This window comes from Bos mutus, chromosome 12 (assembly GCF_027580195.1).
Source record: "Bos mutus isolate GX-2022 chromosome 12, NWIPB_WYAK_1.1, whole genome shotgun sequence".
Taxonomy (NCBI): domain Eukaryota; kingdom Metazoa; phylum Chordata; class Mammalia; order Artiodactyla; family Bovidae; genus Bos; species Bos mutus.
In genome coordinates this window covers 52,807,526-52,835,069 of record NC_091628.1, presented here as the reverse complement: position 1 = coordinate 52,835,069, position 27,544 = coordinate 52,807,526, and the positions used below count along the sequence as shown (strand labels likewise).

Genomic DNA, 27,544 nt, shown 5'->3' with positions numbered 1-27,544 from the left:
TGCTCCTTGGAAGAAAAAATATGACAAACCTAGACAACATTAAAAAGCAGAGACATTACTTTCCCAACAAAGATCCATATAGTCAAAACTATGATTTTTCCAGTAGTCATATATAGATGTGAGAGTTGTACCATAAAGAAGGCTGAGCACCAAAGAGTTGATGCTTTTGAACTGTGGTACTGAAGAAGACTCTTGAGAGTCCCTTGGACTGCAAGGAGATCAAACCAGTCAATCCTAAAGGAAATCAACCCTGAATATTCATCAGAATGACTGATGCTGAAATTGAAGCTCCAATACTCTGGCCACCTGATGTGAAGAATCTACTCATTGGAAAAGACCCTGATGCTGGGAAAGATTGAAGGCAGGAGGAGAAGGGGATGACAGAGGACTATATGGTTGGATGGCATCACTGACTCAATGGACATGAGCAAGCTCCTGGAGCTGGTGAAGGACAGGGAAGCCTGGTGTGCTGCAGTCCATGGGGTTGCAGAGTTGGACACAACTGTACTGAGTGACTGAACAACAACAATACAAATTTGGGGACTGTTTGTGCCATTTCTATAACAAATACCACTGGAATTTTTATAGAGATTACATTGAATCTATAGATTGCTTTGGGTAGTATAGACATTTTAACAATATTAATTCCTCCAACTCATGACCACAGAATATATTTCCATTTATTTGTGTCCTTTTCATTTTTTTTTTTTAATGTCTTGTAGTTTCAGTGTACAGGTATTTTACCTCCTTGGTTAATTTTATTCCTGGGTATTGTATTGTTTTTGATGCAATTTTAAATGGGATTTAAAAAATTTCTCTTGACAGTTCATTATTAGTGTATAGAAATGCAGCAGATTATTAAGTATTAATTTTGCATCCTACAACAAATTCACTTATTCTAACAATTTTGGATGGCATCTTAAGGGTTTTCTATATGTAATATCATGTCATCTGCAAATAATGACAGTTTTACTTCTTCCTTTCCAATTTGAATGCCTTTTCTTTTTCTTGCCTAACTGCCATGGCTAGAGCTTCCAACACTTTGTTGAATAAAAGTGTTGAAAGTGGGCATTTTTGTCTTGTTCTTGATTTTAGAGGAAAAGCTTTCAGCTTTTCATCATTGAGTATGATGTTAGCTGTGATCTTGTCATATATGGCTGCTATTATGTTGAGTATGTTTCCTTCATACCTGCTTTGTTGAAAAGTTTTTGTCATATGGATGTTGAATTTTGTCAAATATTTTCTCTGCACCTGTTGAGGTGATTATATGCTTTTTACCTTTCATTTTGTTAATGTAATGTTTCACATTGATTTGCAGATGTTGAACCAGCCCTGCATCACTGGAATAAATCCAACTTGACCTGGATATATGATGCTTTTAATGTACTGTTGAATTCAACTTGCTAATTTTTCCCCAATCTTATGAGAAATAATTGACATACATCACTGAATAAGTTTCAGGCACAGGGCATGAGGGTTTGATTTACATATATTATGAATGATTACCACAATAGATTCAGCTAACATCCATCTTCTCATATAGATATAATTTTTAAAAAGGAAAAAAATTTCTCCTGTGATAAGAACTCTTAAGATTTACTCTTAACGTATGTATCTGTGTCAGTTGTAGTCATCGTGTTATACATTACATCCCTAGTATTTATTTACTTTAAAACTTTCCTTTATAACTTTGGACCAGCCGCCTCCAATTTCCCCTCCCCCACCCACACCCTTCACCTCTGGGAACTGCAAGCCTGACCTATTTTCCTAAGAGTTTGTGTTTTGGGTTTTGTTTTTTTTTTTTTCCACACAGTAAGATCATACAGTATTTATCTTTCTCTAACTGACTTGTTCAATTTGCATAATGCCTTCAATGAGATTCATCAATGATGTCACAAGTGATATTTTCTCAGTTTTATGGCTGAATTATATACACACACGCACACACACACACACATATATATCACAACTTATTTTTCCATTCATCCATCTATGGACACTCAGGTTGTTTCCATATATTGGCTACTATAAATAATGTTGCTATGAACATGGGGATAAAGATATCTTCTCAAATTACTGTTTTTGTTTCCTTTGGACATATTCCCAGAACTGGAATTGCTGGATCATATGGGAGTTCTATTTATAATTTTTTAAGGCTCTTCCATAGTGTTTCCATAGTAGTTGTATTCATGCTAGCATTTTTTGTCTTTTTTCTTATGAAGGTCATTCTAACAAGTGTGAGGTGATATCTCATTATGGTTTAATTTGCATTTCCCTAATGACTAATGATGTTGGGATTCTCTTCATATACCTGTTTGCCTTTCATATCATATTTGGAGAAATGTCTATTTGACTCTTTACTCATTTTTTAATTGGTTTATTTGATTTTTTTGTTATTGATTGTGTGAGTTCTTTATATATTTCTCATATTAACTCCCTGTCAGATATGAGGTTTGCAAATACATCTTCTCATTCTGTAGGATGTCCCTGCCAAAAATATTTAGAGCATGTCTGCCCTGAAAGAATCAAGAAGACTGAGTTTGCAGAACCCCAGACCATAGACGGGAGGGTGGGGAGGGGAACAGAATCTGAAAACAGGAATATTATTTAAAAGATGACAGACAAAGCAATTAATTTCTTAGGTCATTGCCTTCACTATATGCAATCAAGGGACTAACCATAGCCTACACTTTTAAGAGATGGGGTGTTTACTTTTGAATAAAATGAATAATGATTCACCTCCAGGGCCACCAGACACAAAGGAGAGGGATGGTGAGAAGCTATCCTGAAGTCAAGGGATTCAAGCAAATTCAGAATCCTCCTCACACAATGGAGGACCTACCATCAAGCTTATTTCCCCAAAGCAAAAAGTCAGAGGGTCCCTCTTTGGAGATACTAAACCACCCTAGAGTTCTGACACTTGGGAGTTATCACAAGATCACAGGAAGCAGTCAAAGAATCATTGATCGACAAGCCCCATAGACACATGTCTGTCTTTCCATCAGCTTCAGTGCCTCACTGCTAAATATTGCCAGTCTCCACATACCAGAGAAAGACCAAAAGAAACAAAAAGAAGCTTTGAAGGAACTAAGAAAATAAAAGAAATGGAAGAAAATGTCAAACAACTCTATTACCTTTCTCAGAAAGAGAAAAGAACATACTGCTTCCATGAAAATATGAAACAGAATACTATGAGAAAGGAATAACAGAACAGTAAAAGGAGGTCATAGGAATTCAAAATAGCCTAAATTTTTTTAAAAAATCACAACTGTTTGAAACATATTAGAGGAGCTCTCAGGAGAGAAATGCAAAAGGATGGATAATAGAAGAGGAAAGATAGGAAAAGTCGTAGTATTAACAGCAGTTCTAGGAAAGGAGGACAGAAAAAGTACAGAGAAGGGGACAAATTACAACACAAAAATAGAAAATAGGCATGAGTTTTGTGAAATAAAATTCACATTCTATGGCAAGACCAAAAAATAATACAAACATAAAAATTTTTCTCTGCCTTTTGGCTTCTTCCCTCCTCTCTGCTGTGCCCTGCGTATCTTGCAGTTAGGCATCAGCCAAACCTCGCTCATGGGCAGAAACACCTGCTCTGCCGTAAAGCACAGCATTCTCCTTGCACCCATAAGACAGCTCCTTAAAAGAGAACATTCCTTCTTGATCTTGTGAAGAGTCACTACGGCCCACCACTATGTACTTGCAAATCTGGATTTTGTAACTGTCAGTAATACTTCATTTAAAGTATAGTCATGATTTAAACACACACACACACACACACACACACACACACATACACATATAAAGAAGCTCCAGTTCTTGGAACTTTCCAAGATGGTGTTCCTGTGTCATAATCCTCAATTTGGCTCCAGTAAAATTTTCCATTTCTTTCTTAAATCAACTGAGTAATATTTCGTTGACAGTTTTCAGATTTCCAGGCCCCTTTGAGTACCAAGTACAATGAAACTGGAACACCAAAGGGTCAGAAAATAAAAGGGGAAATATAGAGGACTGAGAAGAAGAACAGCATAGAATTTCTGAGTAATGACACTGGGATCTAGAAGACAATAAAAGGATGACATCAAAATTCTAAATGTAAATGATTTTCAAGTTGGAATTCTATGTGACCAGTCAAGTAGCAGCACCTTAAAGTATACTTAAACCTGATGTCTTCAAAGCAATATATCTTCTGTATACCCTTTTTCAAGGAAGCTATTGTTTTTCAGTTGCTAAGTCGTATCTAACTCTGTGACCCGATGGGCTGCAGCATGCCAGGCTTTCCTGTCCTTCACGGTCCCCTGAAGTTTGCCCAAACTCATGTCTATTGAGTCAGTGATACTATCCGTCTCATTCTCTGTCATCCCCTTCTCCTGCCCTCAATCTTGGGTTTACCCAAAAGTTCATTCAGGTCTTTCTGTTACATCTCGAAAAAATCCGAACAAACTTTTGGGCCAACCCAATACTAATAAGTGTGCTCCATGAAAACGCAGGAATAAACTGAGAGGGATCTGGTGTTAGGAAACAGGAGATCCGGTCCAGGAGAGAAGCAAAGGAAACTCAGCTGTGCAGCAGGCTCGGGTAACAACAGAAGTGAGGAGGCTCCAGAGTAATATCTTGAAGGAAAATAAAGAAAAATTGGGATTGATAGATCACTGACATTTTTTACTATCAGAGCTGTGTGGAATGTAAAGCAGTTTTTTTAATGAAATGGTTATTGCATAGCACAGGGAACTCTGCTCTATGCTAATGTGACAACCTGGCTGGGAGGGGAGTTTGGGGGAGAATGGATACAGAAATATGCACGGCTGAGTCCCTTAGCTGTCCACTTGAACCTATTAGTATCACAATACTGTTAATCAGCTACACTCTAATACAAAATAAAAAAGGTTAAAATAAAGACATAAAATATTCATTATCTCCTGGAAAATATAGTATATGAAGTCAATATTGCTGAGGTTAAAAGCTTGTTTAATTATATTGGGGAAATGGAGGGAAGATGTGAAAGAATGCAGGTAGCCTTGAGCAGTGCTCACCAATATTCCCAGATCGCCTCTGCTTCCTGGACACAGATCATGTTCCCTACTTCCTGTGCGGCTAGAGAGGCTGTGTGGGCAGCTCTGGTTACGTGCAGCGGAGATGGCTCACATCCCTCTCGCTCTGGAGTACTCGGGGCTTGGTCTCTGACTCAGTTTTCTCTCTCTGCTCTGATGAGCCCTGCCGCTCCCTGCTGAGAAAGTCCTGTTATCGGAAGGGTTAGCATGACCACGGTGTAGCAAAGCCTCCTCTGAGTCCACTGGACCCCAGGCAGTGGTCCCCAACCTTTCTGGCACCAGGGACCAGTTTCGTGGAAGACAATTTCTCCACAGAACTGGGCAAGGGGGACAGTCTGGGGAGCACATTATATTTATTCTGCACTTTATTTCTATCATTATTATTATTATATCAGCTCCAACTCAGATCATCAGGCATTAGATCCTGGAAGCTGGGGACACCTGCCCTAGAGCACACAAGAGAAATGGCTGTTTTTTGCCTGAAATGTGGGGATTCTTTGTTACTGCAAGATAATCCACATCAGGGGTCAGGAAAACTTTTCTGTGAAAGGGTCACAAAGTAAACATTTTAGGCGTTGCAGGCCATGCATCGTCTCTGTCACATATGCTCTACGCAATTCTATAAAAATGTAAAAATCACTATTAGCTTATATAAGATTGTGGGAAGATGGGCTGTGGGCCGGGATCAGTAGTTTTCAGACCCTGACCCAGTAGTGTGCACTGACCGCCAGCCAGTTGTGTCTTTCTTTTTTGTAAATTAATTGGAGGCTAATTACAATATTGTGGTGGGTTTTGCCATACATTGACATGCTTCTGCCACAGGTGTACATGTGTTCCCCATCCTGAAACCCCCTCCCACCTCCCCCACCATCCCATCCCTCAGGGTCATCCCAGTGCACCAGCCCTGAGCATCTGTCTCATGCATCGAACCTGGACTGGTGATTCGTTTCACATATGATAATATACATGTTTCAGTGCCAGTCTCCCAAACCATCCCACCCTCGCCCTCTCCCACAGAGTCCAAAAGACTGTTCTATACATCTGTGTCTCTTTTGCTGTCTCGCATATAGGATCATTGTTACCATCTTTCTAAATTCCATATATATGTGTTAATATACTGTATTGGTGTTTTTCTTTTTGACTTACTTCACTCTGTATAATAGGCTCCAGTTTCTTTGAAGCTGAGGAAGGCAAAGCTTTGTCACCCAACATAGCAGATGGGGAGATCTGGGGACTTAACACCCTTTGACTGCCGGGAGCTGCTGAACAAACATCTCAGTTCTGAGTGGGAGACCCTCTGGGGTGTGTTCACTCTTTCCCAGAGTATAGTTATGGGCTTCAGTTTTGGCAGGTGGCCAACTAAACCCCCTTGAGTGCCCCCTTTCCTGGTTCTCCCCTGATTCCCATTCACCTGTGGCACGTCCCACACCTCCCAGTTAAACTGCTGACCATTGTCTCAGAATCTGACTCTTGTTATTTTTCATCCACTCAGTCGTGTCCGACTCTTTGCAACCCCATGGACTGGAGCACACCAGGCTTCCCTGTCCTTCACCATTTCCCGGAATTTGCTCAAACTGATGTCTACTGATTTGGTGATGCCATCTAACCATGGCATTCTCTGTCCTTCCCTTCTCCTCCTGCCCTCAAACTTTCCCAGCATCAGGGTCTTTTCCAATGAGTCAACTCTTCGCATAAGGTGACCAAAGTATTGGAGCTTCAGCTTCAGCATCAGTCCTTCCAGTGAATATTCAGAGTTGATTGCCTCTGGGGAAAGTCAGATGAATAGATCTGTCCTTAGTAGCCCAGCTATTAGTGCAGGAATGGAGCCCTTCGTCACCACTGACTTAACTGTCAAGCAGTGAGAGATGAGGAAAATGACATCAGAGTGAGAAAAGTGGTGACCCGCGTCACATCCATGTCACAGCAACACACCTGTGATAGCTTCTCATCTGGGAGGCTGCAGAAAACGGACCACAGCCCCTACTCACCTCTCATCATTGGACATGACGTTCACTGAAATGGCTCTGCCGAGGCCATGTATTAAATTGGCTTAGTTCTGGTTAAAGTCTTTTCTAGTAAGGGACCAAGCCCTGCCTGTCTTACCTTCTCCACATCTCCCATGCCTTTCCCTTCCCTATCCACTGTCTGCCAGGCATGTACAGTCATCTCTGTGGTGGATGTGGATGTGGTGGTCTGATGGGGGTGGCTCCCTCCACTGCAGAGAACAGCTGAAACCCTCATCCCTCAGACTTTCTTGCTGCAAGGATTCCAGATGCAGCCAAGGGTCCATTGGTCAGATGCTCTTGCAGGCCTGTAATTACCCTGGGCGTGTGCATGCTCTGTCGTGTCTGACTCTTTATTGTTGTTCAGTCACTAAGTCGTGTCTGACTCTTTGGGTCCCCATGGACTATAGACCTCCAGGCTCCTCTGTCTGTGGAATTTTCCAAGCAAGAAATACCAGAGTGGGTTGCCAATTTCCTACTCTAGGGGATCTTCCCAGCCCAGGGATCGAACACGCGTCCCTTGTGTCTCCTGGGTTGGCAGTTGGACTCTTTACCAAATATCTGACCTTCTGTGGGCAAACACAGAAGCACTGGCTTTATTCTGTGGCAACATCAGCAGGAGTCCCTCATCTGATCAGTGCTTTCATGGGTGGGACACTTGGGCGCATGGTCCATCTGCTTTTTGTTGCTGCAGATCTGGAGGGCACAGTGATGAAGCCTGGATGCAGCATGTCCTGATCCCTGGACCAGAGCATGGGCCATGCATTAGTGGAGCCAAGGATTTCAGGGCAGCTTCCGATTCTGTTTGCCCCATCTCTCATACCGTTAGCCCGTCTCCTGGTCTGCAATGTGGGGTGAGGAGCTATTCTCAGAGGCCCACCTGTCTTTCCAGTGATCTTATAGCCATTCATTTCCTCCATCAAATTCCTTCTGCTTCAAAACAGCTAGTCTGTGGCCCCTGCACTGAGCCCAGGCTGATGCCATCTTAGATGGCATTCTTGCCTTCCAGTCTTCTCTCGGCAAGAGTTGGCTCCCTTTTGTACTCTGCATGGGTTCCAAGTCCCCCTAAATTAACCCCTGCCCACGCCTTCAGCTGAATCTCTTCCAGCGCTCCGCTGCAGACAGCAGGCTGCTAAATCGAACAGCTCACCAGATTGACCAAGCATTTTAGCATCTGTTCTTGCACATGCCACTTCCCTGCTCATGTACTGCCCCCTCCACAAGGAATGACCACCCCACTCTGTGCTCACTTCCACACTTGGCTCTCTGTCCTTTCTCCATGTAAAATGAATTTTAACTTCCTATTTGTGCAAGTTACTTTTTGATTAAAAGCCAGGGTTCACATCTGAGCTTTGACACCCAATAGCTCTGTGACATTGTTTAACTTCTCTAATAGGTAACAGAAAGACACATGGCATATGAGCTCACGTATATAGTGACTCTAAACAGGAACAACAAAAACGAGCTCCTAAATTCAGAGAGAACAAACTGCTGGTTTCCAGAGGCAGGGAGTGGAGAGTAGGTAAAAATGGTGAAGAGGGTCAAAAAGTATCCACTCCCAGGTATAAAATAAATCCTGCTGCTGCTGCTGCTGCTGCTGCTAAGTCGCTTCAGTCGTGTCCGACTCTGTGCGACCCCAGAGACGGCAGCCTACCAGGCTCCCCCGTTCCTGGGATTCTCCAGGCAAGAACACTGGAGTGGGTTGCCGTTTCCTTCTCCAATGCAGGAAAGTGAAAAGTGAAAGTGAAGTCGCTCAGTCGTGTCTGACTCTTCGCAACCCCATGGACTGCAGCCCACCAGGCCCCTCCGTCCACGGGATTTTCCAGGCAAGAGTACTGGAGTGGGGTGCCATTGCTTTCTCCGAAAATAAATCCTAAGGATGTAGAAAAACAAAATAAAGTGGGGATGCTAACAGTATTTAGAGGCTTCTCTGGTGGCTCAGCAGTGAAGAATCCACCTGCAATGCAGGAGATGTGACAGACTCTGATTCAATCCCTGGGTCAGGAAGATCCCCTGGAGGAGGAAATGTCAACCCACTCCAATATTCTTGCCTGAGACATCCCATGGACAGAAGAGCCTGGAGGGCTACTGTCCATGAGGTTGAAAGAGTCATTTACAACTGCGAATATGACTGAACATGCACACACACTCAGTAGTATTTACGTCAGTGGGTGTTTTAACTGTGTTTTCTTAGATTTGTTATGTCTATTCGCATCCGTTCATCACAGCATCAAACTATCAGCCAAGTGTTGACCTCTCTCCTGAGTGGGCAGACTGGCTGCTCCAAGGCCGGGTCCCCAACCCTTATTATCCAGTTCTCACACACCAAACCCACACTCCCCATCCTCATCAAACCAGGGCCAAGTACTAGGCAACTAGAAACACCTTATAGCAACCCCCCACCGCCCCGCCCCTGGAATTATTCAGATCAGCCAGTTCTAGACTTGTTTACTCTGCCTTGCTATTCTTTCTCACAGAGACCCCAGCTAGAGACTCCAGCCTAGACTTCCACCTCCTGACCACAGCCTGGCCCTGAGTGCTGTGACCTGCCCCTTCCTCTCCGGAAATGTGAGTCATAAAAGTCTTGTTTCAGTGGATCAACCTCCTGATGTCATCACTCAGTCACTTCCACAAATTAAAATCACACAAGTGTAATTTTAGAACAATCAAACTGTGTGAAGATTAAATTAGGAGAAAACTTCTAAAGAGCTTCGTGGAGTGTCAGGCACATAGGAAGAAAAGTGTGAGTGTTAGTGTTACTATTAATAAATAGCTTCCCATCGAACTTGGAGTAAAATTCAAAGCCCTTCCTTAGTTGAGGTTCCCCAGCTCATGCTCCTGCCTCTCTCTCCAGCCAGGGCTGGCTTTGTGGGCTTGGGACCTGTGCAGTGGCACGTAGCCTGGTGCTCAGAAGGGCCCCGTGGTTGCTTTAATGCTGGACTGCTGCCATCCTGTAATTCTTAGTATGTTTTCACACTGTTCATTGTGAACTGGGCCCACAAAGCACAGAGCCAGCTGGGCCATTAAGGTCCAGCCCCACCAACGTTTTTTTGGCCCTGTGTACACTCCCAAATATAACCTTCCCGTTTGTCTTCATTTGATGAATTCATATGCATCCTCAGCTTAAATCTCTTCTCAGAAAGGCCTTTCTGGAGCATCCTCCCCACTCCTCCCATCCCCCGTTACTCTGTATCTTAGCTCCTTGCTTGTTCCTTTATAGGAAAGACATGGTATTTGTTAAGATTTGAATTTCTCTCTTACTAGAATCAATAGTGTCACTTCCATGAAGGTAGAGACCACAACTGACTTGTTGGCTGGGATACCCTGGGGGCCTCTTAGAACAAAGCCTGACAACCTCAGTGATTTGTTGGCTGAGTGAACTCAGAACCTGCTTTAAGATCACATTGCTGACCTTATAGAAGCTGAGCATTCCCTTGGTCCGGTCACCACTCTTTCTCTAAATATCTTTTACATGTAAATATTGTTTACATGGCTAAGTCTGATTTCTCTGAATTTTAAGGAGTCCCCAAAATCTAAATATTGTCTCTTCTCCCCAGTCCCTGGCTGAATCATGAATTTCACATACAATTTAAGGATTAAATGTAAGGTGATTTGGGGGTCCTTTTGTTACCTAGGAGGATGATAAAGGTAAATTATTATTTGATAGGTTAAGAGCACAAATTGTCATTTTGGGGGTTAACCACTAAAAGAAGAGCAAAGGAGGATTAGGGTATAATTTTCAACCTAACAGGAGACAAAGGTAGAATGAAAAAAAATGATCTAAAGGAAGACAAAAATGGGGGAGAAGGAATAGATGTAACAAACAAAACTCATTAAGAAGGTGATAGATTTCTATCTAAATATGTCAGTAATATTTTATATACAATGGCTTAAATGATCAAGTTCAAGGACAAAGACTTTCATTATAGGTTCTAAAAAATACTGAATTGTATGCTGTTTAACCTGATAATAAAAGTTTGAAAGCAAAGGTTTAAAAATATATATCATACAAACACTAAAAGAAATATGTAGCTATTTAAGATCTGAAAAATAGATTTTTAAGACATTTTAAAAAAAGATACAGAAGACTGGTTCAAAGATAACAGGTTCACTTTGCCAGGAAGATGAAAGATACTAAGTATGTACACACCAAATCATGTGGCATAAGAAGACACACAGCAAAATCTGACAGAACTCTAAAGAGTATATAGATAATCCACCGATAAAGAGGTTTAATCATGCTTTTGGAAGTAGACAAAACACAAGATCAGATTTTAAAAACATGACTTGACTGGACTCCAGGCCCCAGTGACTTTACCACTAAGATTTATCACATACGTAAGGGAGAAATAACTCCAATATTAAACAAATCCTCCCAGCTACAAAAACACAAAGTACTCCTCAACTCATTTTATGAGACTAACACCATCTTCATTCCAAAACCTAATAGGGACAGTTTGAGAAAGAACAAGTATAAAACAATTTTATTCCAAAAGTTGGACAAAACTTCTAAATATTAGTAAATCAAATTAATCTATTTTAAAAAAGAATAATGCATTATGACCAAGTTGGATTTATCTCAATAATTCAAGGTTGATTCAACATTAAAAAAATCCATCATAAAGTCATCACATTAATAGATTAAATGAGATAATCACATGCCAATGCTCTGTGGCAACCTAGAGAGGTGGGATGGGGAGGCAAGTGGGAGGGAGGTTTAGAAGGAAGAGGATGCATGTATCTCTGTGGCAGATTCATGGTGTTATATAGCAGAAATCATTACAATATTGTAAGCTAACTATCCTCCAATTAAAAATAAACTTAAAAAAACTGAGAATCACATTTTAATAGATGCAGGAAGTCTGTTAAAATTCACATTCTTTTATGATAAACAGCTATCAGCAAATTTGAAACCTAATGGTAAAACCAGAAAGCTTTTCAATTAGCAGAAAGATGGTTATCTGTTATCATTTGTATGTAATACTTCATTGAAGATCACAGGCAAGATATAGGAAAGAAAGAAATCTAATATTCATACATTTGACTGTGTATATGAAGAGTCTAAATATAAATTAATATAACTTATGTACATTTAAGGTGGTTGAATAAAACATTTGAAACCAACCATTAGGAATGAAATTTTTTAAATATCATAAGTATAACATCACATAAAAAAGTATCACACACCTAGAAATTAACCTTGCAAAAGGCATTTCAGTCCTCTGGGGAGAACCTGCATATTTTTATTGAGATTAAAGAATACCTCAGTCCATAAAAGAAGAGGTAGACCATGTTTGAGGATTTTAAAATTCAATATGTAAACAGTCAATTTCCAACACATTGAATTATAATTTCAATGCAATCCCATCAAAATTCCAACAGGGTGTTTTTCTGGCTAGTTTATTTAAAAATACATACGGAAATGCAAAGGAACAAGAATATCCATGACACTCTTGAAGGAAAAGGTAGCAGAACTACTCTAGTTAGCAAAACCTAAGTGTAAGGCTATTCTGTGCTTAGCTGCTCAGTCGCGTCATACTCTCTGCGGCTCCAGTGACTGTGGCTGACCAGGCTCCTCTGCCCATGGAATTCTCCAGGCAAGAACACTGGAGTGTGTTGCCATTTCCTTCTCCAGGGGATCTTCCCAACCCAGTGATCGAACCTGTTTCTTGCATTGGCAGGCAGATTCTTTACCACAGAGCCATGACGGAAGCCTGTTATGTAGCAATAGCTAACTAGTACACATGTCAGCTGGGCTAGATTGGCTGAGTTCACTCAGCATTACAGTTCCCTTCTGTGTTGGATAACTGAGCTTCTCAGGACCCCTTCTGTGTGCGTTCCGGTTTATTACCCAGTGTGAGGACTACATGTGAGATACAGGGTGTCCGTGAGCTCAGCCAGATGACCATGGTTTCAAACCTTCCCCACCCACAGCTTCCTCATCTCTGTTGGAGGAACTCCATCCTTCTAGTGGCCAGCCCAAACACCTGGAGTTTTTCTTCTGGTTTCTAACAGTACATCCAATCCACAAAGACATCCTGATAGCTACAGTTTTAAAAGGTAGCCTGAATCTGACCATTTTATCTCCTCCATTACTATCCTGCTGGCCTAGCTCATCATCTCTCTTGCCTAAATCGAACAGTTCATTTTTACGCATCTCCGTTTCTTAGTCTGTTCCCATGAAATACGAGTGATACTTTTAAAAAGTCAAATCATGAATGCTGCTGCTCAAAACCATGAACAGCTCCCGTTCCAGAGTAGAGTCTAAGCCTCGTTGTGGCCCACATGCCCTCCACAGGCCTTCCCCTCTCTCCTTTCCGATCTCATCTCTACCGCTTCCCTCATGTTCCTTCTGCCTGCAGCCACATTGGCCTCTCTGCTCTTCCTCAGACATCCCAGATGGATGTACACTGTCCTAAGCCTTCGCCTAGGTGGCTTCCTCCTTTCCAGCAGCTCTTCTCACAGATGGCTCTTCAAACCACCTAGAGGGCCCCTAGAGGGTCAATAGGTCTGGGGTGAGCTTAAAGATCTGCATTTCTAGTAAGTTTCCAAGAAATGCTAATTCTAATGCTGCTAGTGTGAGGACCACGTTTTGAGAAGCTGTACCCTAGGGCCTCTGTTGATGTAATACATTAAATTCTCCTGTATGCATCTAGAATAAATGTTCTATACCACCCTAGGGAGAATTGCGAAAATGACCACCAACATCATTTTGTGTCCGGTAGAATTCCAGGTGAACGAGGCTGAGAAATAGCTTTAGGGCGGACCCTCCATCTCTAAGTCTTTGTTCAGGTGTCAACTTCTCAGTGAGATCTACCCAGATGACCCCACTTAATAGTGTGATCTCTCCCCATCTCCACTCTCTCAACTCCCCTGATGTTCAGCTCCTTTTCCTTTTTTGCCATAGCACTGAAGACCTAATGTATTGCAATCTACTTACTTGTATGTGGTTTAGTGTCTCTCTCCTAACTGGAATGTAAATTCCAAGGTGCAAGGATCTTTGGTTTTTATTGCAAGGGCTGAACAGACTCTTTTGAATATAAATGAAATATTTGATTTGCAAATGAGTTGAATTCTTTCATCTTCTCAGCAGAATATAAACTCATTTTTTATTAAATGTACTGACTTGACTACATATGTTCACAGAAGAGTGCAGTAGTGGTAAAAACAGACTTCTGAGATCAGATACACCTGGACTCAAAAGTCAGCCTCACTGTTTTTCTCCATGGAACTATGAAGAAAGGCACACTTTTTAAAAATAAAAATCTCAAATAACTTCAGAAAAACTCTATTTTAAAACTTGACAATAAAACCTTTACCTAACCTTTCCATAGCACCTTCTGGCAAGAAGTTTTCCAATATATATCAAATAAAGTGTAGACTAATAATACCTTGCTGTTTCACTGACATTGAGAAAGTACTTCAAGTTCAACCCCCATAAAATATTGGCATCTCCACTGACAGTATTCATCCAGGAATGGGTTTCTGGTTCTTTGGGTTCTAGTGACCTTCTTACATGGGGACCCAAACCCCACTACAGAGCTAATATCTCACATATCTTATCCCGAGCATTTGAGAGAAAAAGAGTTGCTTACAAATGTGAATACTCTGCCTACCCACTTTAGGTCTGACTGACCTGTTCAAGAGCATCACAATGCTTTCACGATTGTGGTGAAACATAGGTGTGGGGTTGGTATCATTTATGCTGCACATTCATGCGTGACCTGATATTGCCGAAATAGTCTTTATTTCTAAACATTCCAAAACAGCGGTGTACACAGTAACAAATAGTAAGTCATATCCCGTAAGAAAGCATTCATTAGTGCAAATGGATTTTGTAAAAGGTCTATCAAAAAGATTTATTTGCTTTAAAATGCATTCATTTCCAGAAGCATTGTTAATAAAATGTTACAGTTTCATCCTCTGTAAAAGTTTTGAAAATCAATTGTGGTACAGTAGCAAACACTGCAGGTATTAAGTGCAATGAGCTCATGATGCCATTATAAATATGAAAGCCAGGAATGACAATAAGTTAACAATGAAAACAACAAGACCCATTTCACGCTGCTGTCTGGCTGTCTCCTTGCAATGCTTCAGCTTACATTGTGCTCATTCAACAGAAAATTATGTCTCAATTGTGTGATGGATTTTTGCTGATATATCCCTAGAGCTAAAAAAATAGTACCTTACCACAAAAATATTTTTATGGCACAAAATTTAAGTTGTTCCATAGTGGTTCACATAGGTGTAAAAAGAAATAGGCACAAAAAATAAAATTCCTGTAAACTATAAAAAAGTAAATTTCAAAGCATACGTTATATAACCTAGTTGTAAATATGCAATGTATTAAAATACAGAACATGTAATGGGAAGATGTTTAGAACATGTAAGTAAATTGAACAGGTTAAAAAAAAGAAACAAAAACCTCAGATGGCAAAGAAAGCATTATGGATACACCTCAACTCTCTCAAAAAGGATTCAGGTACATTATCAGTTCTACAAAAACGTCCTAGCTCTAAGTGTCACAATACTGCAACTGCGGATCTGTGAACGTTGCAGTATCTCAGGCAAATATTTAAGTGCAATAATTAGTCTCTGGTGATTGGTCCACTGAAAAACAATGCAGTAAATGTGTTAAAATGCAGAAGGGAAAGAATATCCTGACACCCGCTGTTACCCAGCCAGCTGGGTAACACGACCCTCATTTTCCAGTTCTTTCCCACTCCTCAAGGGTACAGAAAACTGCATCAGTAGCAACCGTCTCTCCAGTTTCCATCCCTCAGCGTGCTGAGTGAAGACAGAGGCTTTGGAGGCTGAAGGAAACTGTGAAAGGATTAAAAAAGGAAATGGCTTGTAAGTAACCCCACAAGTCGTCGCGCTCTGGTCTCCCCACCCTCACCCCAGCAGTGACAGCGTGCTGGCACTTTCCCCTGTGTGCCTTGGGGTTCTGGCTGTCAACATGCCCATCCTCAGGAATATCCAGTTCCCAGCACGCTGCCACGAGTGTTGTATGTGCACAGGCAGATGTGCAACATAAGGGGAAAACGACCAATATCCTTAAGTGTAGTAAGAGCATTTTAAAATCAGAGAGAAAGATAAACATGACAGAAAAATGGCCTGAAAACATCAGTGGTTGCTTCACTGAAAATTTCTTCATGTAATTCTATTTGTATTCAATCTTACAGATAATCAAGAGATTTGCCTATTATGTTGGCAGCAAATTTTTAAAAAGTGTTAAAACCAATGTTTGCCTAAGTTTGGGGAACCAGACCCTCTATCTGGCAATGACAGCCTATCCAGGAGATTAGTTCGAAGACAGACATCCAAGGACAAATGTACTGTCCACAGGTAACATATGCATCAAACAATGTGATTCTATTCAGTCATGAATGAAACACAGCCCTGCACTGAACTAACACGCACGAAAGTGATTTCTATCTGGATAGTAAGATTATTTACTTTTGTTTTGCAGTAGTTTCTAAATTTGCTTTTGATCTGAGCACCTATTATGCATCAGGAAATAAAAACTATACATACCTAATGCATAAATAAAAAAAATTTGTTCCCACACCCTTTGCAAACTGTCACCGTGGCTCCCCTCCCTCTCCTCCTCCAAATACTAATTTCTTGTAAGAGTTGTATGTATTTACTGCCTCCATTGTCGCATCATCTAATTTGTCAACTCACTTTTATGGAATTGTTTTTTAACCATAAAACACTCCAGCAGATCCACTTCAGAAAGGACACAACATGACTGTGAGCTCATTGAACATGTGCCCGGCAAGCAATGTGCAATTTAAAAAATTCTACCTGGAACATACCAAAGTTCCCAACATAAGCTAATAAACCCCAACTAAACACCACTTTGAGCGGCTGGACTGAACTGAACTGAAACGTCACTAAGATGCTTTTTAAATCATGGCTGTGGGAGGAGGGTGTGTTGTGTACATGCCTAACATCATTTGTGCCCATTCTGATTAAAAAAAACAAAAAAAAAAGATTGAAAAATATTGAATCCAGAGGCAGGAGGTCACGAGTCAGGCCACAAGGCGAAGAGTAACCAACCAGGGTTAGACAGAGGAAATGGCAGGGTGGCGCCTGGGGCGGTTTCTAACTGCAGCCCACGAACAGGGTTACAAGGAAGAACGGACCAAGGCTCTCACCTTCTGACAGGCTGTGCAATTTTGCTTCGAGGCAGATTACTCCCATTTATTGCCAGTGAAGGTCTTGGAAGTGCGCTGCGGCCCATGATGCCCGAAGCTGCAGCTTTGGTGGGGGTGGGGATCCCCGTGTTGGAGTATAACTGTAAGCTGTTGGATAAGGGCGCGTTACTGCTGCCCTGGACGGTTGGGCTCACGTAGGCCGTGGCTTTAAGAGGCTGCCGCACTGATGCTGGGAAATGTCCCACGCTGTGGATCCTGTGCTGGAGCTGTCCTGGGGACGGAACTAGGAGGAGAGAGAACATGTACACGTTCACCACTGTCTGCACGTGTGTCGTACCCAAAGACACTGATGCTGTTTGAAAGGGTTTTAAATGTACACATGAAGGTATCTGCATACTGGGCCCAGTGTCTTCTGAAACACCATATACATAAAGTGTTATCGTTTAGCAGCTAAGTTGTGCTAATCCAACTCTTTGCAACCCCATGGACTGTAGCACGCCAGGCTAAAGGCACCCAAACGTTAAGCCTAGAACGAAATGAAATTGTGACATGAACACACTCATGTAACCATATCCACATCAAGACAGCAAACACTGCCGGCGCTTCAGCAGCTTCTCACGCATCCTCTCCCAATCAACACGCCCCGCAAGTGACTGTTACTTTCATTTTTATCACCACAGATTTGTTATTCCTATTTTGATCTTCATGTAAATGGAATTACAGAGTATGTTCTCTTCTGTGACTGGCTTCTTTGACTCAACATTATGTTTTTGAGATTTATCCATATATTTGCATTGCTGTGTGGTATTCCACAGAATGTATGTTAAAATCCATTCTCCTGATGATGCAAAGCTTGGTTACTTCCAAGTCTGGGGTTTTATGAACATTCTTGAATACGCATTGGTGTTCAGATGTATTATATTACAAGTATATTCCAAATTTATAACTATTAGGATAATGAAGTTATCAAAGCTGCTGAACATAACATCAAAATAGAAAAAAAATCAGTTGTATTTCTAAATTATCAGTGAACTAAAATTTGAAAAAAATGCTACTTATGAAAGCATTTTTAAGATAAAATACTTAGGAATAAACTTAACTATAGCTGTATTAAACCTCTATACAGGAAGCTACAAAACTTTGACAGATAAGACCTAAGTAAATGAGGGGATATTCCATGTTAATGAATTAGAAAACTAATATTGCTAAGATACCAATTCTAAAATTTAACTACAGATTAAATGAAATTTCAAAAAGTATATCATTTGAAATGAAACTCCAGAAGAGTTATTTCAGGAAGGCAGTCCTATTAGTCCCATTAACTCTCCTACACACAAGACAGATAACTACATTGAGTTTAAAAAGAAATAACAGAGAAACTAGTCAAGATTAATAGACACAAGCCTAATTTTACAAATGAGAAAACAAGGATCAGAAAGGATACACAGTTTCCCATGCATGTATGACTAAGAAAAGACCCAGACTCGAGCTGTTGCCTGCAAACCTAGCGTCTTCCTTCTGGAGTTGCCTCTCCAACCTTCTCTGTTCACTCTGTTCGCTCCAGAAGGCACACCAGTCCAGAACTAGCTCTTCACGAAACACACACATGATGTTTATATACACGCATGATGTTCATATACATGCATGATGTATAAAGGATATTTGCTTAGGGATCAAAGTCAATGAGAACAGAGTCCTGAGATCTGAAACAAGTTCACGACTGACCTCCTCTTACACATTAACACTCAAGTTCTTTTGTTTTCTCTCATTATTATGCTTGAGTTACACACAATGATTTTTCTATTTCATTTCTTTATGTTTATTAATTGCAATTCTTCTATAAAGAAGAATTTCCCCTCTTCTCCATTTATTCAATTAAGTATGAAGCTATGATGATTTAATCTATGGGTTATAATCTTTTAATATAATCATTTATTCTGTAGCTCAATCTGTCGCAGGTTTGGTCTCTGGGAGTTTCATCAAGCCGTTTCCTGTATCCTTTTGACATGCTCTCATCATTTTTTCAGGACTTCCATCAAGACTTTCCATTGTTTGTAGGGTATGTTCTATTTTGGGTTACTTACATTTTTCTGGCACTCAAACTGTGCTACTGATCCACACCGAATTAGAGTTCACAAAAACTCCTCACCATCACCCTGTTTGCTACTGTCATGACTGTATTTTCCCCTTCTATGTTTATACTGTTGACTTTTATACTCAAGCACAGAACTTCTATCTCAGTTAAATTTCATCATGATGTATTTGGCCATCTGCCCTAACCTCCTGACATAAAATTAGAAAGCAGTCCTCAGTTTCCCACCATTAGTTCCTAGGCCATCTTCTGTGTCTTTACACAAGCCTTTAATTCAAATATTAATAGATGAAGACCTAAGATCCAGCCCTACAGTGTTCATTTATACATTTGTTCAAACATCTCCTGAGAGCTCAATGTGCCCAGCAGCAAGTCAGGTGCTGGGGACAGAAAGTCAGATGAACTATGGTCCACACCTAGGAAAAGCCAGTAAGCTAGTATGGAAGATGAACATTAACGACAGTACAGTGTGACACAGTGAATGACACAAGCAGCAACCAGAAACCTGACCCATTCTCAACCTGTGGAGGAACCTGGGGTAGTTTATCAGGGGCACCAAGGAGTCTGCTGGGTGGAAACCTAAGCCATCTGGTTGATGGTGCTCAGCCACACACTTGGCCTTCCAGGTCTGGGTACATCAATACTGGGCCTGTGGCCTTGAATCTGCCTCCCAGGGGTCAGTCTTGGACTTAACCCTGACTACCCATACAGGTCAGAGAAGGCAATGGCACCCCACTCCAGCACTCTTGCCTGGAAAATCCCATGGACAGAGGAGCCTGGTGGGCTGCAGTCCATGGGGTCGCGAAGAGTCGGACACGACTGAGCGACTTCACTTTCATTTTTCACTTTCATGCATTGGAGAAGGAAATGGCAACCCACTCCAGTGTTCTTGCCTGGAGAATCCCAGGGATGGGGGAGCCTGGTAGGCTGCCATCTATGGGGTCGCACAGAGTCAGACATGACTGAAGTGACTTAGCAGCAGCAGCAGCAACCCATACAGGCAGCATTCGTGGGGGGCAGGGAACCTGGAGCCAAGACGTCCCAACACAAAGTGAGAACACAAGAACGCTAGACTGTACTCTCACCATGCTCCTCATCACTGGGTAAAACATACAGAGAATGAAAGACTGTGGGCAAACTGCAATGAAGTAGGTAAATCCTACTCTTCAGTCACACTAAAACAGAACTTCATTTGCCCCGGGAAAGCTATGGACTGATGCAAAACAAGACCACAGTAAGAGCTGGACAGAATAGCTGTGCTTTCCTCTGAGTAAATATATCAAGTGCACAGCTAGAAAGAGGCAGGACCGCACAGAAAACATTTTTGTATGATGAGTAAAGAGATCAATCACCATTCAGGGCTTCTACTTATATCCTTAGGTATAAAGGCTAACATACAATTTGCTAATTATTAATTGGTAACATATAATTTGCTAATTATTAACAGGCACCAGTGAAAATACTTCTTAATGGTGAAATACAAAATAAAAGTCAAAAGGATAACTTTCTCTGTAGTGTTCAGAGAAAGAAAGAAAAATGAAATAGTAAGATATTTTCCTAATGGTGTTATAACTAACTGAAAATTACCAAAAAATCTGTCATACTTACTACAAGACTGTATTCTTGAAATTCCATTTGCAGCTCCATGCAAGCTTGAGTCAAAACTCTGACTATTCCGCACGGTGACTGGAGAACTCCCATTGCTACTAATAGTGGTTGTACTTGGCATCCGAGCTAGGTTAGGCATACTTCTTCGGAGCTTGTCTAGAAAAGTATTTTACTGTGTTAAAAAAAATCACTACTTTTATGCTGATTAAGACACTAGATTTCAAAAGTAAATACAAAGAGAAATCATATTTTGTTCAATGACAAACAAATTATCATACGTGTTATGAACTCTAAGAAGCTAACTGATTACCCCTCGTATAGGGAGACACTTAATATCTTCAGAAAGGCTCCACCAAACAAACAGCTAATGGAAAGCATTTTTTCTTTAAAAATGGGAGGGATTAGCTAGTCAATTAGCTGTCTGTTCTTAGATAAAATTATATCAAAATGAGGTTAGACAATAATCTTACAGCCATTAACATTAAAAAAAAAAAAAAAAACCCTAGAAATTGTTACATGTTAGTTAAAAAAAACACCTAGAGGTGTCAAACCAACTATTACTGAAACTTTTGGTAGAACATCAAAAAGGAAGAAATTTTTAAAATTCTAACTTGAGATGTTTTGAGAAAGCCACTCATCACATCAACATGATCACATTAACTTCTGGAAAGTTTTAAGGGTCATGAGTATGCCACCAAACCTTTGGAGACTTCAGACACTTCCCTTTCTTTTTCTTGCTGAATACACCTTCTACCACCAAGAGGCAGCAGAGAGTAAGCCACACACAGACCTCTATGAATTTTAATTCAGCCACGAAGCAACTTAGCATGTATGCACACACAAGACTGTAGCTCTACAATGTAGACAGTTTTCTCTTTATTAATACCACGCCCGCCAAGCCAACGTGTATATATCAGGTCATTCAAGCTCAGAAAACAGATATATTTGAATACTAAGCAAAAACCCATTCAAGGACAAACCTGATTCCTTTTTCTCTCCTTCACACAGACACAGCTCCATCTACATCACTTAGATCCCTGAAGTCACCTAATCTAGAAAGGGGTGTTAGCTTCCAAGTTTCACCTCCCTTCTTCTTCCTCAACTCCAAGTCCTGTCAATTCTGCCTCGTAAATATTTAACACATCTCCCTCTACCACCCTAGCACAGATCTCATGATCTGTCATCCACATTTTCACAGAATCATCTTAACGGGTTTCTGTGCACCCTGTCTGTTCCTCCCCACCTTCCATATAGCTGGTGACTTCCAGCCACTTCCTAAAACCCTCCAATCGCTCCCCTTCCCCTTCCTCTGAAAGCCCAAGCTCCTGGGCTGAGCAAAGATCCTTCCAAGGTGTGGTCCCTGCAGACCTCTCCACCCTCACCTCCTGCTGCCCCTGCCTTACAGCCTGCTCGCCAACCAGAGTGAACCACAGCGTTTCCAAATACTTCACATGTCCCTGCATCCGTGAACATGCTGGTCCTTCCTCTTGGACACCATTCCTCATTTTATGGAATGAATGAATAAACGATATTTATGCTATACAGTGGGCTTCCCTTATGGCTCAGCTGGTAAAGAATGTGCCTGCAATGTGGGAGACCTGGTTCGATCCCTGCATTGTGAAGAGTCCCTGGAGAAGGGAACGGCTACCTACTCCCCATTCTGACCTGGAAAATTTCATGGACTATATAGTGCATGGGGTCGCAAAGAGTCAGACATTGCGGAGCAACTTTCACTCACTCATGGTATACAGTGTGTTAGGCGAGTTTCCAACTCTCAATGGGATTATAGTCTAGACCATTGTTTCTCAATCTTTTCTTCTATTATCCATCTTTAGGGATCCATTAAGGAATAAAGGCAGCAGCCAGTTACCCACCAAACATCTAAAGCTAGCCTTCCCGTGAATACAGGTCCTCAGGATAATACCAACATGTCACTGATCACCCTCCTCCCCCGCCAAATCCTAAAAATTACAGTTAGCAAATGTTTTGTAAGATTTAATCATTTATCATACCTAGCAAACTACTCAAAATACAGTAGTCCCTCCCTTTCTTAACAGCAGGTGATATGTTTCAAGACCCTCGGGAATGCCTGAATCCATCAATAGTATTAATACATAGTACTGAACTTTATAAAGCTTCCCTGGTGGCTCAGATGGTAAAGTATATGCCTGCAGTGCAGGAGACCCAGATTCAATCCCTGTATTGGGAAGATCCCCTGGAGAAGGGAATGGCAACCCACTCCAGCATTCTTGCCTAGAGAATGCCATGGACAGAGGAGTCTGGTGGGCTACAGTCATGGAGTCACAAACAGTCAGACACCACTGAGTGACTAACACACACAATGAACCTTAGGATGTTTCTCCTGCACAGGTACTGATGGGCAGGTAGCATGCAGAGCCTGGATACACCTGACAGAGGAGGACGCGTGTCCCACCTGGGACACAGCAGGAAGGCACAAGATTTCCTCACAGTACTCAGGACAGCACACGCTTTAAAACTTACAACTCTGTATTTCTGGAATTTTCCATTTAACATTTTCAGACTGCAGATGACCATGGGTAACCGAAGTCACAGGTAAGGAGGGACTACTGAGTGCTCCTTTTAATCCCATGAGCCCCAGAAATATTCCAAGGACTTTGAAGAGCCATCCCTTTTGAACCCAAGCAGGGTAGGAGCTATGGAAATAGTTATTACCACACATTTCTGTTTTATTTTTAATTAAATTAGATCAGTATTATAACAATTGTTTTCTTCCATCTATATTATTTTAATAATTTAGAAAAATAATTGATAGATTAGTTTCCAAGTTACAACTCTTATTCTACAATTTTGTTTAAATAATACTGTGGTAACAAATGAAGGTTCAGATATCTGCGCCATATTAGTAAAAGTTTAAAAAAAAGTGGAGATGAGGATACAACCTTTACTTTTTAGCACTTTTAACTTTGTCAGCAATTTTTGTTTCAGGAGAAACAGTCATCATTTCATTGATTCCTTATAACAAACTTAGGTTAAAGGATTACATGTTACACGAAGGAGAATGTATATCAGATGACTTGATACCTGAGTTTTCTAAGAAAGGGATGTTACTTATCTACATTTTGTAACCAAATGAATGAAAACTCAGAGACATGGGAAGACAGGGAAAGGTGTAAGTGGTAGGCCAGACTGGCAACTCAGCGTCTACCAGCCTTCACAGCTTGTGTGCTCAGCCATCAAGTTGATCAGCCAGACGTTCAATCCAGAGAACTGCTGTTATCTTCCATTTCCTTTGCATGTAGAGACCAGCCCTTTTAGAGAAATAAAACTACCACAGTCAGACACTAGCCTGAGATATGTTTCCATTTTCCTAATAGGAACCATCGTAACACAGGTTTAGGTAAACCTAATCCTTTTCATAATGGTGTTGAATGTAAGTTAACACCACTTTTCTAAGGGGGAAAAATGATCCCACTGACAATACTAATCAAGATGCAGAGGGAGCATCTACTGGATAGGCAGGATATGACAAAAAAAAAAAAAAAAAAACCCTTCATGGGAACAACTCTGGGTGCTCTCTCCTGCAGTTTTAATGATCCGGTAGTTACTGTCTTTGATATTATGAGCTTTAATGAATTGATCATCAATGGCAGTCACTTTACCTGCCACAGTTTTCTTTTAGATTTGAAATCTGAAAGTATTAAACAGAGATAAGTTCTAACTATTAAACCTTAAATATGTTCAAATGATCTCTCAATTAGCATGAAAATTACAAGTACAGAGGAAGATAAAGTAAAAACTTCGTACATGCTGGCAGGTGATGACTAGTACAATTTGTATCTGCCCTTGCAACATTTTTAAATAACTTGCTTAAATGATCATTTCTGGGCCCAGGTGTGAGAAATGGTACTACATAATAATTCAAAAATATAAGTCTATAAATATGGCTTGTTTCTCCACACGCTACAGGATTTGTGTGTGAGGGTTGGACTGATCGTTATCATAAAAACATACCAGGCTAAAATATCACATGATTATTCTCCATGTAGTTCTTGGAAGTCATGATCTATAACTCCTGGGAGTGAGGAAGGAAGATAAATGATGAAGAGGGAGGTAGAAAAAAAATACAAAAGAGAATAACATATATTCCAACCCTCTGTGTTGACATCAGGACACATCACCTTGCTGTTACCACACACAACCTCAGCCTCCATATCCACACTGCTGTGCAGACCTAACTCTAGATGTCAAGAAGTCAGGGGAAAGCACACTCCAGCATCCCCTAGGTCTCCACATGCACAAGCAGCAGCCTCGCCAAGCACCGTTGTCCAGGCTCACCATCCAGCATTCTGAGCCAGAGGCAGGTGGGGAGAGACGCGGGGTTTCGAGAAAGACAAGGGAGGGTGCAGCTCTGTGCCTCCAACTCTATGAAGCTCTTCCACGAGCCCCTCAACTCCCGCAACCCTGCCGCACTATACTTATACCAGGCGCAACATAAAGATGCTTCCCATTTCTGACTCCATCTGTTACATCACAGAGGTTTTCTTGAAGCTGTAAATCTCTAAGTCTGAGACACGTAATCAAAAGCGGATCAATCAGAGACTTAAGTGTACATCAACTGAACTGGTAAGGCCTTGAGGCTGTACTTAAGTTCACCTCAGAAACAATCCATTTCTTGGCCACATAGGAAAGATCTAAGCATATCAGATACCAAAACGGCCTACAACCTACCTCCTCCATTGGTCCTGTTGGGCTGCTGATCTGGAGTCTGGACTTGAGGTGAATAATACTGTTGCTGCTGGTAATTATTTGAAGGAAAATACTGCGAACTGGGGCTCCTCCTACACTCCCGAATGCTGGAGAAAGTCTGTGAATGGGGTATTCCTCTTTGGAAAGGGGAACATCTTGGAAGACGGGGCTGAGGTGGTGGCAAATGATCGAATTCCTCCTCATCCTCCAGGCTGAATCGATCATATTCTTGATCACTACATGTCCCTTTTTTTCCTGAATTCAGTGACACACTGGAGCTGTGTCTCGACACAGATGCTGAAGTAGAAGCATAGTCTTGCCTGAGACCTGTAAGAACAACAGGAAATACTATTACCTTAGGAGACATTTCAGTTTGGCTTAATTATTGAGTTCTAGTTCATCAAATATTGCAGGAAAATTCATGCCAAGCACACGATTCAAATGGAGACCCGCTGTCTTGCTCTTAGTTTATTAAAACCCAAGAAAATAGACACATTTACCTACCAAACAGACAGCTAATACTAGACTATCCTGTTTTAGGGGAAAAAAAAAAACTGCCCTAATTCCAGGGATGATTAAATACACGGCTCCAGTTCATCAATCAGTGTCTGTCAATATCCCTAAGCAATTCCTGATGAAATCTGGAGAGATGCTTAGGAAGGGTGCGTAGGAAAACCTATTCTTCATCATTAGGAGCAGTTAACTGTGAGTTAAGACAATTCAAAGAATCAACTCTCTGCCCATGTAGGCGCTCCTTCTGCTCCCCACCCCAGCTTTCAAAGTCAAAGGAAAGTTCAAAACCTAAGGCACAATATTTTCCTAACAAGGTCACTTCTCTTGTTCTTTTTGTTACTAATATTACCTTTTTCAAAGCATGCTAACACTTCAAAACTTCAGTAGTTTCTGGGGTCATCCTCAATGACAGTCATCTAAAAATAGTCAACCTGCAAGTCTCTACTTATTTATCTCACTGCCAACTCACAACTTTTTTTAAAGTGGCCTGTGCCTGACTACTTAACTCCTGAGGCTGACATCTCATCTCTCAGCTACCTGTTTTTTAGAAAGAGTTACTGTCAGTTTACTGTTATAGAATATAAAATAATCACTTTTCCTTTCAAAATGTTATCTTATTTAATCCTGCACAAGAAACATAGTGTTTCTCATAGCAGCCTTGCTCAATTCTAAAAGCAGGAAACTGTTTTTGCTCAAATGATACTTGGCTATTTCTATTTATGTTGGCCTGAGAAGCTAACTCCAAAATAAGCTTAGCCCAGTTCTGTGATCTACATCTTCTTTTGCTTTTTGATACCATTAATACCATGGAAGTCGTTCACTCTCAGATTACTTGCTGTAACTTTATTGCACAACCATTTCCAATTATCCCCTAAACTGTCCCATTTCTAATTATCTCCTCTTCCATAATTATGTATCTTGAGAAATGTATGTTTTTTATTGAAATATAGTTAACTTACAATGTTTTGTTAATTTCTACTGCATGGCAAAGTGATTCTTTTTCTTTATGGTTCATCTCAGGATACTGAGATAGTTCCCTCTGCTACACAGCAGGCTCTTGTTGTTTATCCACTCTCTATATTAAAAAGTTTGCATCTGAGAAGGCATTTTTAGTGGACTGTTTATTAAGATAACTGCACACTCACTTTGCCCACTTTCCTTGATGGTATCACTGTGCAAAATCGTAGCATAAAAGGACAACTAGAATACTGGCAGTGATACAAACCCATCAGACTTAGATTTTCCCACTATTATTTATATATATGTACATGTGTTCGTATTAAATTCTATACAATTTTATCACCTGTAGACTGGTATAACTACCACCACACTCCAAACTGCTACAGGCTCCCCAAATCCCTCATGCTGCCCTCTTATAACCAT

General features: G+C 41.0%; 1 protein-coding gene across 1 annotated transcript in view; it reads right to left on the bottom strand.

The window, feature by feature from the left end:
* Positions 1-14,761: 14,761 nt before the first annotated feature.
* Positions 14,762-27,544, bottom strand: part of SLAIN1 (SLAIN motif family member 1) — a 52,704-nt gene continuing 39,921 nt past the window's right edge. Inside the window, 4 exon segments of the mRNA XM_070380853.1 lie at positions 14,762-15,880; positions 17,221-17,503; positions 20,921-21,076; positions 25,631-25,975. Of these exon segments, the coding sequence (XP_070236954.1) occupies positions 15,805-15,880; positions 17,221-17,503; positions 20,921-21,076; positions 25,631-25,975 (860 nt within the window). The 3' untranslated portion in view covers positions 14,762-15,804.